The sequence below is a fragment of the Salarias fasciatus genome, chromosome 1 (genome assembly GCF_902148845.1).
Source record: "Salarias fasciatus chromosome 1, fSalaFa1.1, whole genome shotgun sequence".
NCBI classification, from domain to species: domain Eukaryota; kingdom Metazoa; phylum Chordata; class Actinopteri; order Blenniiformes; family Blenniidae; genus Salarias; species Salarias fasciatus.
In genome coordinates, this window is record NC_043745.1 from 26,466,415 (window position 1) to 26,488,377 (window position 21,963).

Genomic DNA, 21,963 nt, shown 5'->3' on the forward strand with positions numbered 1-21,963 from the left:
TAATTTAATTTACTGCATCATTACGTCTTCTTTATGAATTTTCAGCGTGGGTGAGTAATTATTTTTCTTTCTCTCCATTCCATGATATACTGGCTGACTTGGCTCACAGCATTGGTGAGAACGTCCTCACTTTATAAATGCTGGCAAGAGTGGTCAAGAGATGTACCAGATGGCACGGCCCATATGCAGTTTGCCCTTTGGCCAGGTAGACTAATGAATCCTTTTGGGAGTTAATCTGGCATATTAGACCCTCCACGGGCACAAAACTCGCTCTTTTCCCCCAGCAGCCCGGAAATATCTTCAGCATTTCCATGTGACACATGTTTTCAGTAATAGAGACATACTTTTTAAAGTATTTTTCATGTCAAATTACCCTAACTTGTAAATTATGAATAATTCACACATGAGTGGTCAATATTCTTCCCTATGAGAGGCATGAAGAAAATGTGACTACTGTGCAGAGCCGAGCTATATTTATTTCCCAGCTCTGCAAATGAATACATCTCTTATTAAAAATCAGTATTATATGGTTTTCAGAAGCTTTTGTTCATGCAGTGCTTATGTCAAGTTCTTAGAAGTTTTGTCTGAATATGTTGATTGAATATCTAAACTTTCAACACAACAAAGATGGATAAATGCATGAGCGGCTGTGGATGAAATGGGAAGGTAAAGCTAGAAATACAGTGTCATTATTATCAAAATAGCAGGTGCAGTGATTACATTTAAGTTTTTTTTTCAGCTACTCCTGCTTGCTTATTAAATTATTGATAAATTTTTATTACAAAAATGACTCCAATATCATATCACACTAATGGTGAGTTATATTACATTATTGGTTGCATTACAATGAAAATAACCAAAATTATTACATTATTGGCTGGTATTATGCTGGTGGCCATTCGTGATTGTTACATTCCACCTTCAGGATAAAAGCGGCCGCAGTGCAGGTATTAATAAAAGTTAGTTTGATTTGTCAGCCGTGTTTCTCTGTTTTTTCCAACTGCAAATGGATTTCTGCTGCAGTGGAACTGAACACCTTCACAAGAACAGCAAAGGTCTTCATAACAGCTTTCATGGAATTTGTGCTGGTTTCTGTAGGCTTAACTTGAGACTCCGGTGTGGTCAATTTGATAATATCAATAAAGAAAAAAATACAATAGAAATTAAAAGAAATCTTGTGTTTGGAAAAATATGTGTAAATGAAGTGTTGTTGTGGAATGAGAATTTATAGCAGGAAATGTGGCTGTAACCGAGTAGGAGATGGATGGTGAGGGCTCTACATTGACAGTGTGAAAAGATTGCTTCAGCTATCGCGGTCCCAGGTTGGTCTTTTGTCAGCATGCCACTCAGATGCAATAAAACATGGAGATTTAATGGAGATGTATGAGGGCAAGCACAACCTAGGAAATTATTCTCCTGTTTCATCGGCCTATCTCTATCATATTTGACAAGGTTTAAGACTAAAGGTAAGATTATAGTTTTGCTTTTATTGTAATTCAAAGTATATTTACAACTCATTTTTTTCATAACCAAAACTTTTTTTTGCCACCAATATTTCAATATAGCATGATGTAACTGTTACCACTGATTTGTTTTGTTTTTTTTAATCTGTCAATCAGGCAGTAATTCTGTTTTATCCTGTTTCAACACAGCACGGTTTCGGAAATAAATGATATTATTTTAATAAAACAAACTTTCCATTCCATTGTAGAATAACTTTCAACACCCACTGTTAGAAATAGCCTGATATACCCTCCTCTTAACTTTGGTAAAGCTTGTACTGTGACGGAATCGCTCACCGGTGTCCCGTTTGATTGTTGTATCAAATCTACGCCTGACGTGATCCACTACGTCTTAGAGGACGCCTCAGGACCCCCTTAACTGCGGCTTTGAAGCTTTATCCTCAGGTTTTCCTTTGAAGGTTTATCATGAGTTTGCAAAGTGACTGAGACTAATCGGAATTCAACCCGACACCCTGTGACTATTGAGGTTCCACACCTTGTAGCACAACAACATGATGTATAGACCCGCCTGCTGCCAGCCGTTTAGCCCAAGACCAAATGGATCAATTATTGAGCCAACACCGGTCGGGATTGCATGTGTCTGTGCACAAACGTTCTCTATCTGCTTCACTTGGAAGCTTCACATGTGCACTTGCACTGCATTGAGCTATTTGAGAGCACGATAAACAACATGCTTCCACTCAGTTTCGCACCTTTTGTTCCTGGTATGTGTCCATCCTCACTTTATTTTTATCGGGAATGAAAAAAGAAGCAGCAGTCCCCCCCCCCCCCCCCCCCCCCCCCACCCCAGCCCCCCAGCCCCTCCTGCTGCAGCACTATTCATAATAATGCATGAGATTTTTCTTTGACACAATATATTTTCTCACTAAAGCCAAACGTTTAAGAGAATTTCACTTGAAGCACTTGTCTGCATTTTAAAGCCTCCGCTGTGGAGCTATTTCTGCTATTTCCGCATCTTCTGCTTGAGAAGAGGAAACAATCAGGGTTTAACCTCGTCATTCCTCTGTCATTTATGCAAACGAGGAAGAACGAAAGCGAGTTTTGTCCTTTACTAATAACATACCACAGCTTGTAACCTAATAGATAGCATGTTTGAGTGGAATTTAAGTAATGTGGTATCAACAAGGTCTCATAAATCACAGCTTCACCCTACAACTTCCAGTACAGTCTGTGTTCGATCTGTTTTATGCTTTAAAATCAAGCATTCCCACCATGATGTATCACTGTACGTCAGTTGAGTATGTCATCGTCTAAATATGGTTTTAGAAGATTATTGCAATTACATGCTAATGTTTGAGGTGAGTAATTCTCAGGGTTTATTTTCAGCACAAAGAATGTGCACGACTTAAAAAAAAGCATTTTTACACAAAGGGTCTGATTTTCTGAATTCTGAAAAACAAAAACATTCAAAGCTGTGTTTTTTTTTGTTTTTTTTTAAGATTTTTGCTGTATATTGATGAGATGCTAATTAAGTCATAGCAGAAGCTCTTGGAGTTACACACTGTGCCTGAACCCGTTAGTCAGATCTTTTCTGTTGTCATGTGATTAAATGTGGAGCTTTTACACTGGTAAGACACAGCCTGTATCAGTTTACTGTGCCAGAGTTCAAACAATTGTGCAAAAAGAGGTCTTATTTCCCTTTGTCAATTTTCCTATTGATTTAGAAAAATAAAAAATACTGGTTATTTTGTCTTCTGCAACTGTATGTAACCTCATGATGATTCCCCCAAAGTTCTCATCCAAGTGTCGAATTGATTTTCGTAGAAATAGCTTCTTGAAAAATGTACAATAGCACAGAAACTTTAAGTTTTCATATGCATTATACTCAGAAGCTGCGTTATTGAATAAGAGGAACAAAGTCATCTCTGATGCAGGACGGCGGCCAAAACCTTCACTTTGGCATTAATGGAAATGTAAAATGTTGACATCTGTAATCGAGGAGTCCACCGTTGGTGTAATCTGAACTATAACCTCCCGGTTCCTTGTGAGAGAATGTCACCTTTTACATGCCAAAAGAAAGCCTCAGTGGCAGTCGCTGCACTTCAGTTCATCTGAGGCACATCTCACCTCAGATCTGCCGCACGTCTCTGGGGAATCTGCTTCAGTTGTTGAACTGTCGGCTCTGCTGACAATTTTAATGAACCGCTGTTAGAAAGGGTAAAAAATGTGCCGTCCCTTTTGCCTGCCCATTAGCTATGATTGCAGCATATGCTGGCATACGAAACCTCAAACACTCTGAATACATGCTTCTTTAACATCAAGGGATACGAAGTCAAAAGGAACTGAGGCCAAACGCAAGGCAACAGTGAAAAAAGAAAAAAACGGCACAGCAGATGATGTTAGTTCTTTAATCTCTGCATGATCGTACCTTCAGGTCAATCCACTCTTTCTCAATGACCTAAATATTCCTCACTTTGTTAGTTAGCAGATCAGAATGTTCTGCTGCTCAAACATGTATCAAGTCATAATAATCTTAAACATAACATTAGTAATATGTGCAGGGAAGTTTAGGTTCTGTCAGAGGCGCACTGGCTCCTCTTTTCCCCCTTCCCCGTTCATCAGCATCGAGCCGGACCTGTGTGTGTGTTTGCCCGAGATAGTCAGCAATTTTATCTAATTACAATGCTATGCTTCAATCATGCTTTAGAGCGCAGAGAGATAGAGATCCAGAGGGCATAAACACATCTGCGCATCAAAGAAACTGAACAAAACAAGTAACGTGTGATTGCATCTATAAGCCAAACAATATTTCTTATGCCTCGCTTACTCTTGATTAAGGAGCTTTTGAGCTAATGCCAGAATGTTTCACTTTAAAGCCCCAAAGAAGATTATCATTTGTCCTTAATTATCCTGCCGTCTGTAATTACATACATTTAAGTCTTTGATCATCTCGCTCTGGAGGATCCGCAGCATCTGCACTCGCAGCAGCTCAGAGGACACTGCAGTACGTTTATCTGGCTGGCCGTATGATGGACAGCTTTTCTGTGTGCTCCATTTCACAGCGACTTCCAAAGTCTGCTGTCATAAGTCACAGGTAATCCTGTGTGTGAATAATGTATTATACATGTGTGTATGCTTGTGTTCACTGATCTCTGAATCTGCGATCACATTGGAAGTGTAATGAATCATGAATGTGGGCAGACATGCCCGGCTCAAACCTTAAGATACTTAAGTGTTGCTTCATATCCAAAAGGAAACATACTTTTCCTCGATATGACAAAAATCTAATTTCACGTGTGTATCGTTTTGATCATATTCGCTCTTTCATCAGTGTTGTCACAACACTTAGCTGATTCTCGGCTCATCTAAACTTGGATTACTTCTTGTGTGTTAAGAAATGTAACAGATATTTGTGTCCAAAGTGAAGAGCCTCTTCAGGTTTTTTAATAAATATAAGCAGAGTAGTTTTTTTTTTTTTTTTCAGCAGTGGGAAAATAATTGGTTCCAGTGCTCATTTCGCAAGTCATTTTAACAGATGCCACAGACTTGCACTGGGATGGTTTCCAGTTTTCCACCTCACTTGCAGCCATTGATGATGTTAAAATTAAAATTGTGATGTCTTCTTTCACTTGTTTCCTCTAAGTGCTCACATTTTCACGGCTCAGACTTTTTCACAATTCATCATGAAGGCTGCTACTTATGCAGACCGGCAGTAACTGTGGCTCTGCAACAGATTGTTTTGACTGATTGTGTTTCTTAACCAAATGGGATTCTGTATTGAATTGCATAAACAAGCATACTGTACATAACAAAAGGTACAAATGTAGCATAACTTCAACATTTTCTTATTATTATTGTTAAATCAATTGTGGGTTGTTTTTTTTTTTAATCTGTTATTTTATTTATATATTTTGAAACATACAGAAATCCGCAAAATAATTTCTGTTGTTTTGCATATTATTGTAAAAATTTACTGTCATTACGCATTCATGTATTTTACCCTTTGATCTATGGCTTTAATGATTTTTTTAGACGTTCATTCATTATAGTAGGTGGCCAGGTGAAAATCCTCACACACTCTAATATTAAACCACTGTCCTTGTCTTTTTGTTGCATCCATTCCGTCCTTGGAACTCTTTGTATTGAGCCTTATGGGTTCTTTGCACCCTGTCGTCTTGCGAGAATGTTGAGCGTTGACAGTGGTTTCAGAATTGTTCCCGAGCATAAAGCAGCCAGCTAGAGCAGGTCTGATTTCGTCCAGTGAGCTAGAGTCCCATCTAGATTTCGAAACGATCAGTTCCTGAGTTTACTGAAGTAGGCTACTGTTTGTTTTGGTTCTTTAGAAAGATCCCTCATCTTCAGAGAAAACGAGAGCAGGAGATGTGTAAAAATATTGAACGCGGTTGTTGCGTTATTTTTGAATTACTGCTATTTATACCCTCCTGTTTTGTTATCTGTATTATGGAAAGCAGCCGGAAAAATAGACAGCTCAGAAAAACGGAGAGAAGGAGCAACATATCACAAATTCAAAGCCACAACATTATAAACATGCAGCTCACACACACACATGCACGCACGCACGCACGTACGTGCCTGCTACTCACAAAGTCCTATTTTATGCTGGTTTATGTAACAGCGGCATCACAGTTTTTAAAAGAGGAAGTAGCTGAATATGTCATAATATGTGTTTATGCAAAAACAAGCCTGAAAGATGAATAGAGAAGTGCACAACCTGCTCAAGCTAAAAGCACCGCACATTCCTTTCAGGTGTCATTCACACTTAAGAACAACTCTGCCTTCTATTGATTTCTCTGTTTTTTTTCCCCAACCTTTAGTGACCAGCAGTGGTATTCCACCTACTTTGACAAGTTAAGTCTATTTACTGCATCAACAGGAACTTCTAATTGAAACTGACATACTTCAGAGTGTCAGGGTCTCCGATTGCAAGAGAGTATTCTTAGTTCCCATTCACTGGTTGTTTTCCACAGCGAGTGCTGCAATTCTATATCCTGATAAGCACTGACCTGCTGGCCCAGGCCAGTCCAATGTTGTCTCTGCTCAGCTTCAAAAATTTGGTCACACACGCTTTGCTAAAGACAAAATATTATGCTCCTTTAGCTTTTTAATGGCACACTGCTCTTTAAAATGACAGCATACTCATGCCTCAGCCACTTCATTGGGAGTACGTATTCATGGGCAAAAAGCTCATCAGTGGATCGCATGACAGCAACTTGGTGCATTCACAAATGTCGACATGGTCAAAATGGCTTTCTGAAGTTCAAACTGAGTGATGAGAATGGGAATGAAAAAGGTGATGTCGGAGACTTGAAACGGTCGTGCTAAATATTCATTGATATAGTCGGGTTTTCACACACATCTGTTTCTAGAGTTTGCAAAGCATGATCTGACACCAATATCCTTCCCTTTATGATCACAGTGTACCCATCGTCTGATGGCTTCTTCTAGAAGGATTACGTAATGCACAAAGGTCAAACCACCTCAACCATCTTTTTTTTTTTCTTTTTTTTTTTTTTATCATCTTCTTCTTTTTTAACATAATTATGAGCATACTGTACTCAAAAGGCCTCCAGTCAGCAAATTTCAGTCCAAAAGAGCTCTTTGGAATTTGGTAGAACTGACATTGTGGATGTTCAGTTAATGATTCCACAGCAAAATGCTGCCAAATCTAAACCACATTCTGAGGAATGTTTTCAACGTCTTGATGTATTTGTGGCACCAGACACAACAAGTCATGCACATCAGACGTGAAGGTCAGTGGAAAACATACACTAAGACTATGAACATTTATATGTATTCTACATACTTTTTGCAGGATCATTTTTGCTGTTAAAAGCTTCGACCGGCTTCGCACAATTTTGCTTTTTAGGTTTTTCACCAAGTGAAACTTGTCATAGCGGAAAATCAAGCGTGACAGCTGAGGAATGCTATCCGAAGACACTGTAGCCACAGAAACAAAAAAAAAAAAAAAAAGAATCTGAAGAACCACCAAATAAATATTCTCTGCTTTGTTTCATCCCGCTCTGTGCTTCAGAGGGTTGAGATTCTCTGGCCAGGAGGTTTGTGCTTTACTCTGCAGTTATGGGTTTGTGTTGAACTGTTGATGGTGCACCTCATTACCGTAGCTGGGTGCCTCTCTGAGGACTGATTAAGGATTGAGCACGTTTGAGAGTGCCAGCACGTACATACTGCATCTTCCTTGTTTCATTATCCATGCACCGTCCCTTCATCTATAGCTTACTGTATATGTATGCAGAGCACCAGTACGTGTGCCAGCGCCTGCATTGTGTAGCGTGGAAGGAGTTCTGGAGGAATGCCTCACAATCTGAGTCTCGCGTGCGCTATTTCTTTGCTGGCACAGCAGCATCCATTCCGTCTTTCTTTTTCAAATGTTAATAGGTAGTACTCAAAAACCTCAAATCTTTCATGCAGCTGCTTGGCATACTGTTTTCAAAAATCTCTGATAATGATGTGCGAGTCTTTCAGTAGCTGTTACACGCTAATTGACTCATTAAACATTTGCAATAAGTCACGTAATTTTCTGAAGGATTTACACAGTTGCTGCTGTGTTCAGCAAAACACATTTGCTGGTTGCACAGATGTTGCAGCAGGAAAAGAAATCTGGTGAAGATGCACTTTCATACAATAATTGTTTGACAGAGCCAAGCAGCATTGATTGTTGCCATTTTTAAGCAGTATTTAAGAAAGATTTGTCATTGGTTTCGAAAGGAGCATAGCTGGTCATCAGTGTTTTTTTTTTCTTTTTGTAAACTTTACTCAAGCTTACTAGTTTTACATTTTTGACAGTTATTTTTCATTTGAAATGAAAAAGTGAATATTATTTGAAAAAGCTTGATGGAAATATTAGTTATTTTTGTAGATCAAGGGAGACAAATGTTATTTTTGTGTTTTCTCTACTGACCGAAGCAGTTTTGTTCTCTTGTAGGTGCTTTTTTTTTCAATCTGATCACTGAAGTGTTGCCAAAATCATAGAATGCTTCAGCTCCCCCTGTGACCCCAAACTGGATAAAATGTTAGAATACATCTGAGTTTGGGTTTATCCAGTGCTTTTATAATGTCAACAATTTAAAAATTTTCTGTTGTTTTTTTTTTTTTTTTGTGCGTAAATGGGTGGGTAAGTCAATGTTTTTAAGAGTGCAAATATGTAAAAAAAAAATGGCAAATAAGTCATAACATAAGTCAGCTATTCAACAGCATTCCGAAGGCATCAACAGAACTGTAAATGAGCCCCTAACAACTCATAAAATAGGAGTTTGTTCTAAAACTTTGTTCAGTCAACCTTCTTTCTGTCATATTTTTCAGTGTTTGCAGATTTAGTCTCTCATGGTCAAGTCTCTGTTCACCTGAGACTGTTGATTAAAGGCTTTACATTGCCTGCACACAAGAATATCACCTTTTTCTTGATTTCTGGTCAATTCTGTCTCAACTTTAAGTCTTCCTCAGGTTTCTTCTGGAATGTGTGGACATGTTTCCAGTGCCACTGGTTTGTGATGGTCCCACTTTCAGATACTCGGAAACACAGGCTGGGTTGAGCCCAGTTTAAGTTTGATGGTGTTTTGCATTATGGCTGTAGAGAAAAATAATTCAGTTTTTCAGGCTTTGAAATCTTTTTTTTTTCTTTTAATCTCTTTTTATGGTCCAACTCTTTTTACTCAATAAACATACCTCTCATTTCTCACTGAGGCAAAGCTGCATTTGTGAGTTCCTTTTTAATGAGTTTTCAGTGATGTGTGGGAATTTATTTGCTCAATGTTGGTGCTGAAATACCTACAGACTTGTAGCTCAATTTTGAAATGTTGTTTGCTGTGTGCGCTCACTAAATAGGTGTCTCACTAACTTGGTGTGCTTCAGTTATATTGCATACTGTAAAGCAAGGATAAAGTTCTCAAACATAAAACAAACTGTATTCCCTTGATTCAAACATCTAAATGCATAAAAAAACTTCATAAAACCTTTAAGATATGTGTCTTTCTGGGCTAAATACTTGAGAAATGCATGTTGCTGAAATAACATCTTGATAATTCAGCATCTGCCCAGGAATTTTTTTTTTTTTTTTTTTTAACATGCATAAAACTTTGGTTTGCTTCTTAACATGAAGTATCCTGATTCGTAGTGATGTAAAACACTTGACTTTTTGTTTAGAGATCGGCTTCAGTGAGCCTAATGTATCCAAAAGGAATGACAGGTCCTATTGAGTTATTTTAAAACGATGAAAAGTTTATTTTACTTAATCTGTACAGTGTTTGAACTCTTTAACAAATGTGAATCATAAAAGAGCAAATCTTGAATGTTTGTGTTGAACTGTGTAAACTACATCGTAGGGACATTTGTGTGAGGTGCAGCGTGCTCTGATGTGGTGTTGCTGTTTGGCAGTGAGTCACTGTGGGATTAAGGCGATGGCAGCCACCTGAAGCTCATCATGGATAAAAATCTGCATGAAGGGTGGACAGGGAGGAGCGACACGGACACACACACACACACACACACACACACACTCTGGGAGAGAAGCAGCCAGAGAGCAGAGGACTGTGCGGGTCTCGCTGAGTTCTGCCGGCTCACCACAGCCTGCTCCTGCTGCACTCAGGGTCATTTCCTCCACCGCCCTCATGTCCTCCACCCATTGCGCCTCCCGTGCTCCACGTTGGATGACGGAACCCAACTCTCCACAACACCCATGCTGTCCTGCTGCTGTCCCGGCCACACAGTCCTCTGCAGCATGCTCTAGTGCTGTTTATCTCCCAGTGTGCCTCTGTGCTTTTTTTTTTTTCTTCTTTTTATTCCAGGGTGCCACAGTTGTGAAGAACATAGATTTGTGGGATGAGCAGATCTAAATTTCTTCCTTCATGCTGCTTTTTTTGCTGCTGTTGCTACTGAATCTTTTTTGTTTTTGTTTAGACATCTGGAAGTGCACTTCACTTTGTTTAGATATGATTTATACATTTATATAAATAGAGTTGAAGAATGTTGTAGACAGGCATGTAAAAGGGAAAAAAATGAGCTGTTGGACAAATATTGAAGTGTCTAAAGAAAAAAACAATGTTAAGCTTTTAACTTTTAAATGATCTTGACGTCAAATATTCATCCACCCAACCTGAGAGTGACTCCTGGCTGAATGGGGCACTTTCAATTCTTCACTTTCTGTCCAACTTTGTCTACTTTTGGTCTTCTGGTGGTTTTGATAAATGCATAACGCTCCATTTTGTGTTTAACAGCAAACAACACACAGCCAATAAGTAGGTGGTGGATGTGGTGAAACATTAAGCAGCTATAAAGAGCTTTCAGAGGTGCGAGAGTGAGATTAAGAGTTACTTCGATCGGACATCATGTAATCCTGTCTGCAAATTGTGAATGTTCTGGTAGTTTAATGGACGTGCACACAGGAAATTTCTGATGACAATTCAATCGCATGCTATTGTTTTGTTTCCACTGTGTTGTCCTGTCATTGAGTGGGGGAACAAAAATCAATAATTGTAGTTTTATTGCAGCCAGCAGTGCTAATACCTTTGGCTGACGACAAGGCTCAGTTAGTTAAGCCCCTTAAAGCTTCCTCGTGATTCCAGACTATGTAACAAACAAATGTAATTGTTTGACTTGACGTTGCACTTTCTACACCCGCCAGCGTCTCTGTTTCATAATGTTCTGGTTTCAATGAGATGTAACACTGATGTATGTAAGCGATCTGTCGACATGGCAGTGCTTTATGCTGTCTCTGGTATAAGGTCAATCCTGCCTGCTCTATCAAAGTTACTCGCCGTTTCAGATGATTGCAAGTGACCCACAAATATTATTCTTCCCCATTTGTTCCAGTCTGCCCCTCTTGATAGCCTCAGTGATGAGAATCCTACAATCACAGGAGAAGTGTGATCAAAGTCTGGGCCCATCCTTTTGAAAAAAAATCCAAATCCCGTGACAGTGATGTGTGTAAAAATGCCTCTCCACGTCTGTGTCTTCTTCAGGTGAGCACCTGCGTGTCTGTCCTCAGGGATACACCTGCTGCACATCTGAGATGGAAGAAAAGCTCAACCAGCAGAGCAAACTGGAGTTTGAAAACTTGGTGGAGGAGAGCAGCCACAACATGAGAACAACTTTTGTCTCCAGGCACAAAAAGTTTGATGGTAAGCTCCACTCATTGCATTTCTTTTCATCTTTTTTTAGCAAACAGATGCTGTGAGACATATAAATAGTCATCCCAGACACCGTCGCTACAAGTCGAGCGTACTCCAGACAAGCGCTGTCAAGCTTATAAATACAGCCTACTGATGACGTGATTAATAATTACTATGGGTGGTGTTAATAAGACATGAGCACATTGTTTCTGAACATAGCTGATCAGCAGCCTCCCTCTCGGCTCTGGATTCATGTTCTCGCCGTCTGTGGGGTTGCCTAGCTGACGATCGCTGCCGTTTCTTTCACACTCTTGAGCGGAATGCGATTGTTTGATTGACTGACAGCGTGGCGCTATGTGCGCTATGAAGGTAGTCATTACAAATCTGCCCACATTATCACATGAGGAGATGGTCGCTGATTGGCATAAGGAGCAGGTCAAGTCCGCTGATCGGCAGCTGTGTGAACAGGAGGTGTAGTAAATGTTGACCCGGCTGAGTCACGTAGTCCAACCGTCGTTATGATTGTAAGTATAAAAGTGCCATTCTTAAGGGATGAGCAGACTGTGTTGAAAAAATTTGCAAGAGAATCACTGAAGTATCTGCAAGTTACGGGGATTGTTAGCTGGCCTTTGTGGATCTTGATGTTCATGTCTTGTTGCTAATATCTCGACACCTCAGCCGGATGAAGTTGGGGGAGAAATGCAGCCCATAGTAATTTCAGTCAGTGTGAAAATTGGTCACATTTCACTTCAAAAATCGTAATAATGGGTCACTTTCATTGTGAAAACAGTATTTGTATGATTGAAAGTCAATCCGTCTGCACTGCATGAGGACGCAGCAGATTTTTGATGCTTGCGCTGTTGATGAACTGTTATTTTAATCTCTGCCTCCCAGCGGTTAATAAATCACTTTTATTTCATATATAAATCAACAGTTTATCATGAGTATAAATTGACTGGCTTTGCTGTTATTTATAAAACTTGTAGATTTATTATATCTGTTATGCACAGACTGAGTGATCAAAATACAGCTGTAATGTTCGACTGGAGAATGTAGTTGAGACAGTGTATTTGTTCTTTGTGAGTAAATTTAAAGGTAACTCCAACAGAACATGAGTGCCGGGTCTAGTCTGGTCTGGTTAAAGTGCTCTCTGCAGCCATTGTTTCTACCCTGTGAAAGCATGCTTCTGTGGGAAGAACTGTCACTCTGTATCACCGCCGTACCATGTGGATGAGTGAAAACACTTCCCCGCATGGCTTCTGCCTTCATTTGAACGAGACTGCACCAAGCACAGCTTTTAGACTCCTCCCTCCTACTGGGCAGAGATGGAAAGGATCAAAATACCTCGACTTTCTTCAGGTGTCTGTGTTCTTCTTGAGAATTTATTTGAGCAATGAGATTTTATTTTTCCATCCTTCACTCCAATATTAACATTAGTGCTTTAAGTTCTTCCATATTTAAGACCAGATCAAAGGTGATGGTACAGATGGTGACGGTTATCAGTCTGGAAGCTGATGAACTGAGTGATCAGCTCATTGCCTGCTTGTTTTTTTTTTTTTTTTTTTCATTAGAAACTAATTTAGTCTCCAACGTTATGATTTATAACTATGATATACTTTGAATCGTACATGTTTGTCTTTTTTAATGATTTAGTTGGAGTAGTCACACTGGAAAATATAGTTTTGTAGTACCTACAAATTCCAGCTGTTCTCTTATATTTGAGCACCTTCCAGAACTTGTGCTGTATTATTTTTTACTTCACTAATTAAAGTCAGTACTTTAACTTATGGCTCAGAATTATCTGTAATTATATTGAAGTAAAGATTAATTTTTTTTTTTTCTTTTTTTAATTCAGGTGATGTTTATCACATTTTGCATGCATGGTATTTGCTCGAAAACAAATGCATGCAAAAGAAATAGTTTGGAACATGAGAGGATTTACTTCAGCACTGAAGTATAAGGCTTCTTTTTTTATTTTTTCGGAAATATGCAAAGTCGGAATAACTGCTAATTGCAGCATAAAAAACCGATGTGGCTGTTCTACTGTGGAGACATAAGTTACACAACATTTACCGGGTGGTTTGAAATGTGTCGTGAAATATTTTAAAGAATGGAGTGATTTTCTGTACTAATCACACCATCTCACATGTTACCTCATTGCCCATAATGTGTAACACTAGAGACACAAATTGCCTGTACAACTCCATTTCTTACATATGCACATATCACAGATCCACTCAGCGTCACATCCGTCTCCGTGTGTTAACTTTCATCCACCTCATGGGGTTTGAATCATCCCTCATCAATTTTAAATGCCCTCATTTCTGTCCCCAGTTATTTATAGGGCGCTATTATGAAAACCTTAACTTACTTTTTGATTACCGACTGCTTCCTCTGGAGGCCTGTGGATTTTGATGCATTATTGAGCCATCCTGGAGGCATAAACGACTGTAGCACACCCGGATTAAGGTTTAGGTGCTTCGAATGTCCAATCGTCTGGCTGAGGACTCTTTTAACCCGTCGCTCGGTAAGCTTTACACTAACCCAGGGAGACTTAAAGTCCAATCATATTCCAGTGTAATACATGCATGGTGTAGTGAAAGAAACTCACAGCCAGCGATGCTGTGCAGCATTTATTTCTGCATTTCTTTTGCTCGGCAGTGATCATGCTCTCCGCCTCCCAACAGGCTTGTTGTTATTATTCTCCGAAAGTCCTCGTGTTCTTCGCAGCAGTTACCCTTAGGTAACCTGAATTTGGGACCAGAAATATGATAAATATTTGCAGTATTTATGTGTGCTAGAGAGAAAGTCAGGGGGAGGGAGGGGACTGAGATGAAGAGAGAGAGATGCATGAAAGGGGTAGACTGGGAGGGAGTTGCATCACATCTGTTAAAGAATAATTGCGGTGGATGAACCATGATAAAAGTTGCCCCGTGCTCAGTCGAGCGATTTTGAGACTGAAACCGCTCTGCAGAGCGTCTGCGGCTGTGGAAGCTGTCTATTTTTTGCCATTACTTTGATTTCTGGTCTTATATATTTAAGACGTCACGACGTTTCAGACATTATTGATTGAAATAGCAATCAGTCCTCCTCATCGGCCTGAAACGTGCACCGTTTTGCTGATTAGAAATACAAAGGATATCGTAATACCATACAATTATGTCAAATGAATTTATGCATGCCAATTGTCCATGCTGTATATCTTGATTGTCAGAAATACAGCATGAGCCTGTTCAAATCAGAAAAAGGACGCAAAATTAGAGTGTGTGTGCGTGTATGTGCATTTTATATAGAAAAGTATGCGTGTGTGCAATGTGAATATCCAGTTTACAGTTTCTTACTTGCATTTACTTCAGATCAACATAGTTGAGCTAGTTTGCTGTTGGTTGACTTGTACTTGCATCACATCACACCAAGAACCATGTGCATAGTAGGCGATTTGCATAGACTCACTCAAGTATGCATGTGAATTTGCTTACCGAGGCAGTCATAAAAAAGTTAAATATTGCTTGTTGTTACTTAGAAGGTTCACACAATTCTAAATTAGTGTATAAATATATATGTGCTGACTGTATATTGTTTTACAATGTTGATTCAATAATTTTCCAAGTTCACCCGTAAACATTACATGCATTTTCCCCATGTCATGAGCTGTTTTCTTTCAGAAATGCATAATAAAATAGCTGTAAATAAATAATGTTTAACGAAACTTTCTCATTTTTGCATTATTTTGCCTTCCAGCTGCAATATTTCAACTGAAATTGATTGAATTGCAGAAAAATGAGATTGCTTTGTTGTTCCATTTGATGTCGGTGCAAATCAACAGCGTAGATTTTCTTTGAAGAGTGTCTCTAAGAATGTGGGTTTTTGTAGAAATTCCAATCAAATAATTGAGTAGTTAGATCTACATCTCCTGCATTACCATTCTGCTTGTAATTTGCTCTTGCTGTATGCTCATTAGACTCAGTTTACTTGACGCCTTCCTCTTCTCTCGCAAGACCTCGGCTTGAGATTAGTGTGTGGTTGGTTGACTAAAGTCTGAATTGAGCAGCAGTCGTGGTTGACTGAGTTCTTTGATCCTGCCTCAGAAGAGCTTCTCTGCCCGGCGTTGAGTGCCGCAGTGTCCCTCATTCACTTCAACAATCCCTCATTCACACCCAGCCTCAACCAAGACCGGCTCCAACACAACACTCCATTCTCTCTAATCTCCTGTCTCTAAAAATTCACAGGCTCCTACTGGACTGTGTAAGCTGGCAAACGTACACAGAAAGAGAACCACTCAAGTTTTACAGATTTATTCTTCAGCAGCAACATTTTATTTGTGGGCGAATTGGTTTGAAAAAAAAAAATAAAAAAGATAGAGAGAGAGTCTCAGAAGGTGTTTGAGGCAAAGTGGGCAGTTTACGGCCGATACAGACAAACAGAATGACTGACACGGTGCCGTCTGCGCTCATAATGAAGTCACGTTCTGGCAGTCGTGTCAAAGTAAGCGCGTCGCTCCTGTGCATAATACCGTGGCCTCTTTTTAAGCGATGGGAGGACAAAACAAAGCTTTGATGGGGAGCTGGGGAGCGATGAGTCACAGTCAACTGTGCACTTCACAATCCACCTCATTAGGAACACCAGAGGGAAAGATGGCTGTGAAACAACATGTTGTTACATATGATCTAAACAGCAACACGCTTCATTTGAACTAAAGTTCACTTTCAACACCTTTTGTTCCACTTGACCTTGATCTACAGTAGTTTCATCGTACGGTACTTTTCCAGGAGCTCTGGTGTTTGAGATGTTTCATGTCCAATCAAACAGTTCTTGTACTTTCAGGTTCACAGTTATTACTACACTGAGGACAACCTGGTTCACTGGGAGCCTTTAGAGTAAAAATAAGCAAATAAAAGTGAACCTTTCAAATGTAAATGAACCAAATGGTCAAGCAAATGCAGATTGCAGTGTGTTAGAGTCAGCTAATGGCACACACCTGGTTTGTTCTGCGTTTTGTATAAACAAGTCAAAATACATAATATAACCTGGATCAACTTCAACAAGATACTTTAACTATTATTTTTAAACTTGTTTCACTCTTAGACTGACAAAATTATATGTATTTTTTTTTCCTGTTCATACCACATCGCAATGAATGTGAAGGTTGGGTTGTGACAGACTGGCAGAGTAAGGAACTGTCCTTTTTCTCACCTTTGTTTCTCACTCTTCAAAGAAAACCTGGCATTCTGCCTCACAAAGGGAAGCCATGGCGTCGTTGCTTCAGTGCTCCTGCTCTCTGTTCAGGCTGCGTGGTTTCTATCTCCTGGATATATCCAGTGCAAGGTGTTGTAGACCGTACTGGTCACGGATTCCATCAAAATTCATCAAATTCTGCAATTTCACTGGGGAAATTAACACAACATCATGGAAACTACCAGACTTCAAGAAATATTGGAACTGCATCCAAGGTCAGGCTCAGTCTCATTCTATATATGGATATAAGAAGGAAAAAAAAAAAAAAGCTCTGGTAATCTACCAACTTCCCCAGACATCACAAACTCAGAGTCTTTACATTTATTATTCATGTTTGACATTCATTGAAGTACTTACCAAGTGAAAATTTGAAAATGCCCACAGTTCATAGCTGACATCAATTGGTTACATCAAAACAGGATCTCAAAGGTCCTCATTATGCTACGCTCGCCCCACTTCAGCTCTGAAGCTATGAACCAGAATTATAATCACCGGTTTGTCTTCACCACTGTTATATTCTTTCTTAAGAAAACAAGCCATACGTTCGCCTAATGATTGATCAAATTCCGACAGATCGTCTTCATGAAGCTCAATTTAATATGTTACATCTGCACACTTGATTTATAACTTGACTGTGTTTAATTACTCCACGCACCGGCTTCGCTTCTGCGGGCCCAGTACTTCAGTTTGTGGACTGATTTGTAATTCCCATTATCCTTTGTGCATAATATAATAGCCAACATTATTAATTTATGCCATGAATAAATTAAATAAAGGGGGTTACACTTGATGCACAGTGCAAGACTGATGAGATTTGGCCTCATTTAGACATTACACTCTAGTTAAAAGTTTGTCTGCTACTGCCAGCTGGACACTAATTTGGCAGAAATAAACAGTGAGAAATATGTTAGTTTCACTCCCAGAGCGAAAATTTACAGAAAATCCCACTATGTAATACTCCTCAAATATTTCCCCTCAAGAAGACAATATGTGAGTCTAAAGCTGATGAATTTATTGGTGTTATTCAGTCTCAGATGGAATAAATGAAATAGGAAAAAAAAAAAAAACCCAGAAAAAAATACATTTAATTTGATGGATTTTATTGTAAGGTAAAATGAGCCAATCTGCTAATAAAAGTCATGATTGCGGTGTGATACTTGTGAAAATACATTTTGACACTTTTATTGTATCCAGTAAATGTGATCTTAAAGTCAATGATAGGTAGGCCACATTTCAACAGACAGAAAAAAAGAAAAAGTAGTGCTAAAAGCAAACTTTAGCAACAGTAGCTGCGGTTACATTGACCATGACTAATTGGATTAAATGCCAATCTGATTAAAATTGCATCATGTAAACAGAACTATCTGATTAGATTCACCCACGTCTGATATGATTTGATCAGAGGAGTTTATGTAACCCTGTTTATGATCCTCTGACAGTCCACGTAAATGGCACATCAAATTGCTTTTCACTGTTGGAGCTTTATTTGCATATCTGTTGAGTTTCACGCTGTCTTGCCGCAAAAGGCACAAAGCACTGCGTGGCTTTTTCTTAATGATGAAATTCAGAACAAAGAAAATGTTTTGTTTTTTTTATTCCCACATTTAAGGAAATGCAAAAAGCTCGATTAGTCAAGTTGAGAAATCGATACTGCTAAGCTTCCGGGTAAAGCTGGGTCTGGGATCATGTGTAACATCTCACAAATGGACAACATCATGGTGCAAAGCATTATGGGATTGATCCACTAACCAAATGGGATGATATTCCTAGTGGAGATAAACCCGATCTTTGCTTTGTTCAGGGACGATTTGACCTCTCTTTCAGAAATAATACAATCTAAGTGATTATAAGATGTAAACACAGCCACTGAGACATCGGCCTTTTTTTTAATTCTTATTTCACATTTATCAGAAAGAGCAGTTTTGCTATTTTGAGAGCTGGCGGAGCCGTACGCATAACTGAGTGTGAGCCTGCCAAAGCTCACCAATTGTTTGTCTTTCATTCTTGTTGAAAGTTTAAAGCCAACTTTTCACCAGCTCTGGCCAACAATGTCACCCCTCAGTTGAGATCTCCCCTTTCAGGCAGTGTATGGAAATCTCTTCTACTTATAGTAAAAAGTTCAGTCAATAAACCAACTTCTTGAAAATTGCTTGAATAGTCTCATAAAACATTGCGCTGATCATTTTAACTAATTGCGATGCTACTTTTCAAATAAACTAGAACAATTCATTAGCCATTTTGCAACAACAAACAAGTTCAATACCAAACTCCAAATTCCATGAAACATTATTTCATCAGTCCAGTGGCCACATTTTTGACGCCAGTGCTCTACCACTTTATGCCACACACACAAACCAAGCAACTAGAAGAAGACTTCATGGATCATTAAAATATACAGTTTCTGTTTGGAATTTTCAAGCAGAAGTAGCTTTGACAAGAAATGACCTCTAAAATACTTAATAGATGATAGAAACAACAGAAATAAAACCATTTCAATGCCACCGTGACTCTGGAGTCGACGCCTTCCTGTGCGGGACACATTACCCGGGACGTAAAACAAATGTACGGGACACAAAGGACGGCACAGAACACAGGAACCATCTGATGGTACAAGACCTTCATTACACAGGAGATGGCACTAAATTACACCCAGGGCGGGACACCGGCGAGGACCGAGCACACATTGATTTAACCCCCGTGGCTGAAACCTCTGTGACAGCTACATGTCCATTTCTGATGAAATCCAAAACCATGCGGACGCTGGGTTCCTGGAAGTGTTCATAAATAAATAACCTTCTGTTTTGGTGTCCCTGTGTTATCCTAAGTGAATGTCAGGAAGACTGTAAATCCCCGCGGACGGGGAGAATGGGGTCTGTCCGGCAGTGAGGGCCGGTGGCAGCTTCCATCATCTGGCACCGACCGCAGCCCGGTGTCACTTTTGTACTTCAGGATGGATGGCTGTGTGCGGCCCGGGCGCTGTTAACTCCGTCCCACCGGCGAGCTTCAAGGAGAAGCTATCAGAGTCGAGCCCTTTTCCACAAGCTGCCGGAGAAAAATCGGGGCAGTGAGGGAATCTACGGGTCTGGCGCCATGCGGTTCTTTTTTCTTTTTTTTTTTCCAATGTATTTATTGAATTTAAACTTTGTGTCAGATATTGAAACGCATACACTGGGAAAACTCACTTACAAAAAAAAATCCTATCCTCTTGATATTGAGTTTGCTCCGGCTACAGCTGAGATCATGCCGTCTGCTGAGACAGATGAAAAATGCTTCCCCCCCCTCCCGCTAAGGTGCTGATACGGTTCCCTCACAGATCCCCAGTGTTTCATCTCCCTTTGATTTTCATGCATCATTTGAAATCGACTGGATGTGGTGACCGTGAGGTTGGCATAATTTTAGTTTAGCGTTCACTTGAGATGTGACAGTGAGTAATTGGCATGTCTCACCTATAAATTGCGGCAGAGGCGATCTCACATCGGCGGCGCTGAGGGGAAAGACAGTGATTGTTCTTGCATTGTTGATTAAATCATTCTTTATCCTGCTGAAATGCTTTCTGTTGCATCGTGCACTTATCTATTCTGCTGCCGTATCTGTTGAATTTATCATGGATTTAGCTGTTTTTTTTGTTTTTTTTCTCAGTGTGATTGTTCCTGATGATGAATGTCTGAATTTTAAATCATTTGAATATTGAACAATAGGACGGTAGTTTATATGCATGTAGGGCCTCTCTGGCTCAGAAGTGGAGAGTCTTTGTGCGGCAGGTTTGGGGAGGCGTGCACATCCTAAATAATGGTTCGTGTTTTTCTAGGTGAAGCGGTTCATATGTGGATTTTACCCCCTCATTGTTTGTGCCTGTTTTGCAAACATCTACTGTAATTTTCCAAAATTGTTCGTTCAATATGGCAATCATAAGGTGTGTCCATGCCCGCAGTGTGTGTCTGCATGCTAAGCCCATGGCTCATTTCCTTCTTATGTGCCACAACTTCACCGTAACAAAATGTATAGTGTTTGGAGGAATAATTTTAAGTCCTAACATTAATGGAATAGATTTTAAATCGCATAAGGAGAATTAAATTGAAATTCCACACGTTGAATTGTACAATCTTTGAAAATATTATCCTCTCCCTAAATTGCAAAACCACAGCTTTGATTCTGCACACACTCAATATTTAAATTAAAAAAATAAATAAATCTGTTTGCAGTTAGTTATTTTATGTAAGAATTGAGAACGTTGTGTGGACACAGTCATTCCTCACCCAGTTCAAATGTGGCACGCAGATGAGGAATGATTGACCACGTGTGCATCGTGTGACCAACGGGTTGACAGGTGAACCTCCGCCAGAGTTAACCTTCATTTAGAAACTGAAACAAGGACATAAAGGAACAAAACCCCTTTTCTCCTGCACCCCTGTGTCCTGACTCAGAGAGGCACTTCTCCACAGGATGGATTAGTCTTAACGAAGCTCTGTGTGGAAGCTTTCATGGAAGGAGACACTCCAGCAGCCAGGTTGACACAAAGCTGCTTATTCTTGGGGTCACAGAAATGTAATGGTGTGTGCAGCCAATTTGCTCCTTCGCTATTCAACGGGTGTGAATATCATCCACGGAAGGAAATCACTTTGATTTTTCTGAGCCTTTGCTAATTGACTTCTCCAGTGGCTCCCTGCACTGAACTTCGTGTCAGATCTTGGAAGACGTGGAGTTGCCCTTGGCGAAGGTGGCTTTTATCAATATAATTAACTGAGCAGACAAGAGGAACTGCAGCTCTGTCCTGTTTCAGTTTTGGTACAGAACCAAGTCTGAAAGTGGTTGAGTCAGTAACAACTTGGTGTTTGCCTCTTCTGAATTCTTTACACGGCTACTGCTGTCAGATCTGCTTATGCAGGGTTTTTTTTTTTTGTTTGTTTGTTTGTTTGATTTGAAAATATGTTACTGTTTTCAGACAAACTTATGCAAAACAGTCTGGAAACACAATTATTTTAGAGATGCTCATCCTTTTCCAACAGTGTGTTATGTATTTTTACATTATCTTGTGTCCTTCTTTTTTTTTTTTTTTTTTGCAAAACAATGTAATAGAATCAAAATCAGTCTTGTCTCTACAAACTGAACTTCTAATTGTA

At 39.6% G+C, this 21,963-nt stretch overlaps 1 protein-coding gene across 2 annotated transcripts in view; it reads left to right on the forward strand.

Annotated features, from left to right (window-relative positions):
- The window catches only part of LOC115408131 (glypican-6-like), a 129,844-nt gene that overhangs the window by 14,731 nt on the left and 93,150 nt on the right, over window positions 1-21,963 (forward strand). For both annotated transcript variants that reach the window (XM_030118758.1, XM_030118844.1), the window contains exon 2: window positions 11,459-11,617. In XM_030118758.1, coding sequence (XP_029974618.1) covers window positions 11,459-11,617 — 159 coding nt within the window. The remainder of the gene's footprint in view (window positions 1-11,458; window positions 11,618-21,963) is intronic.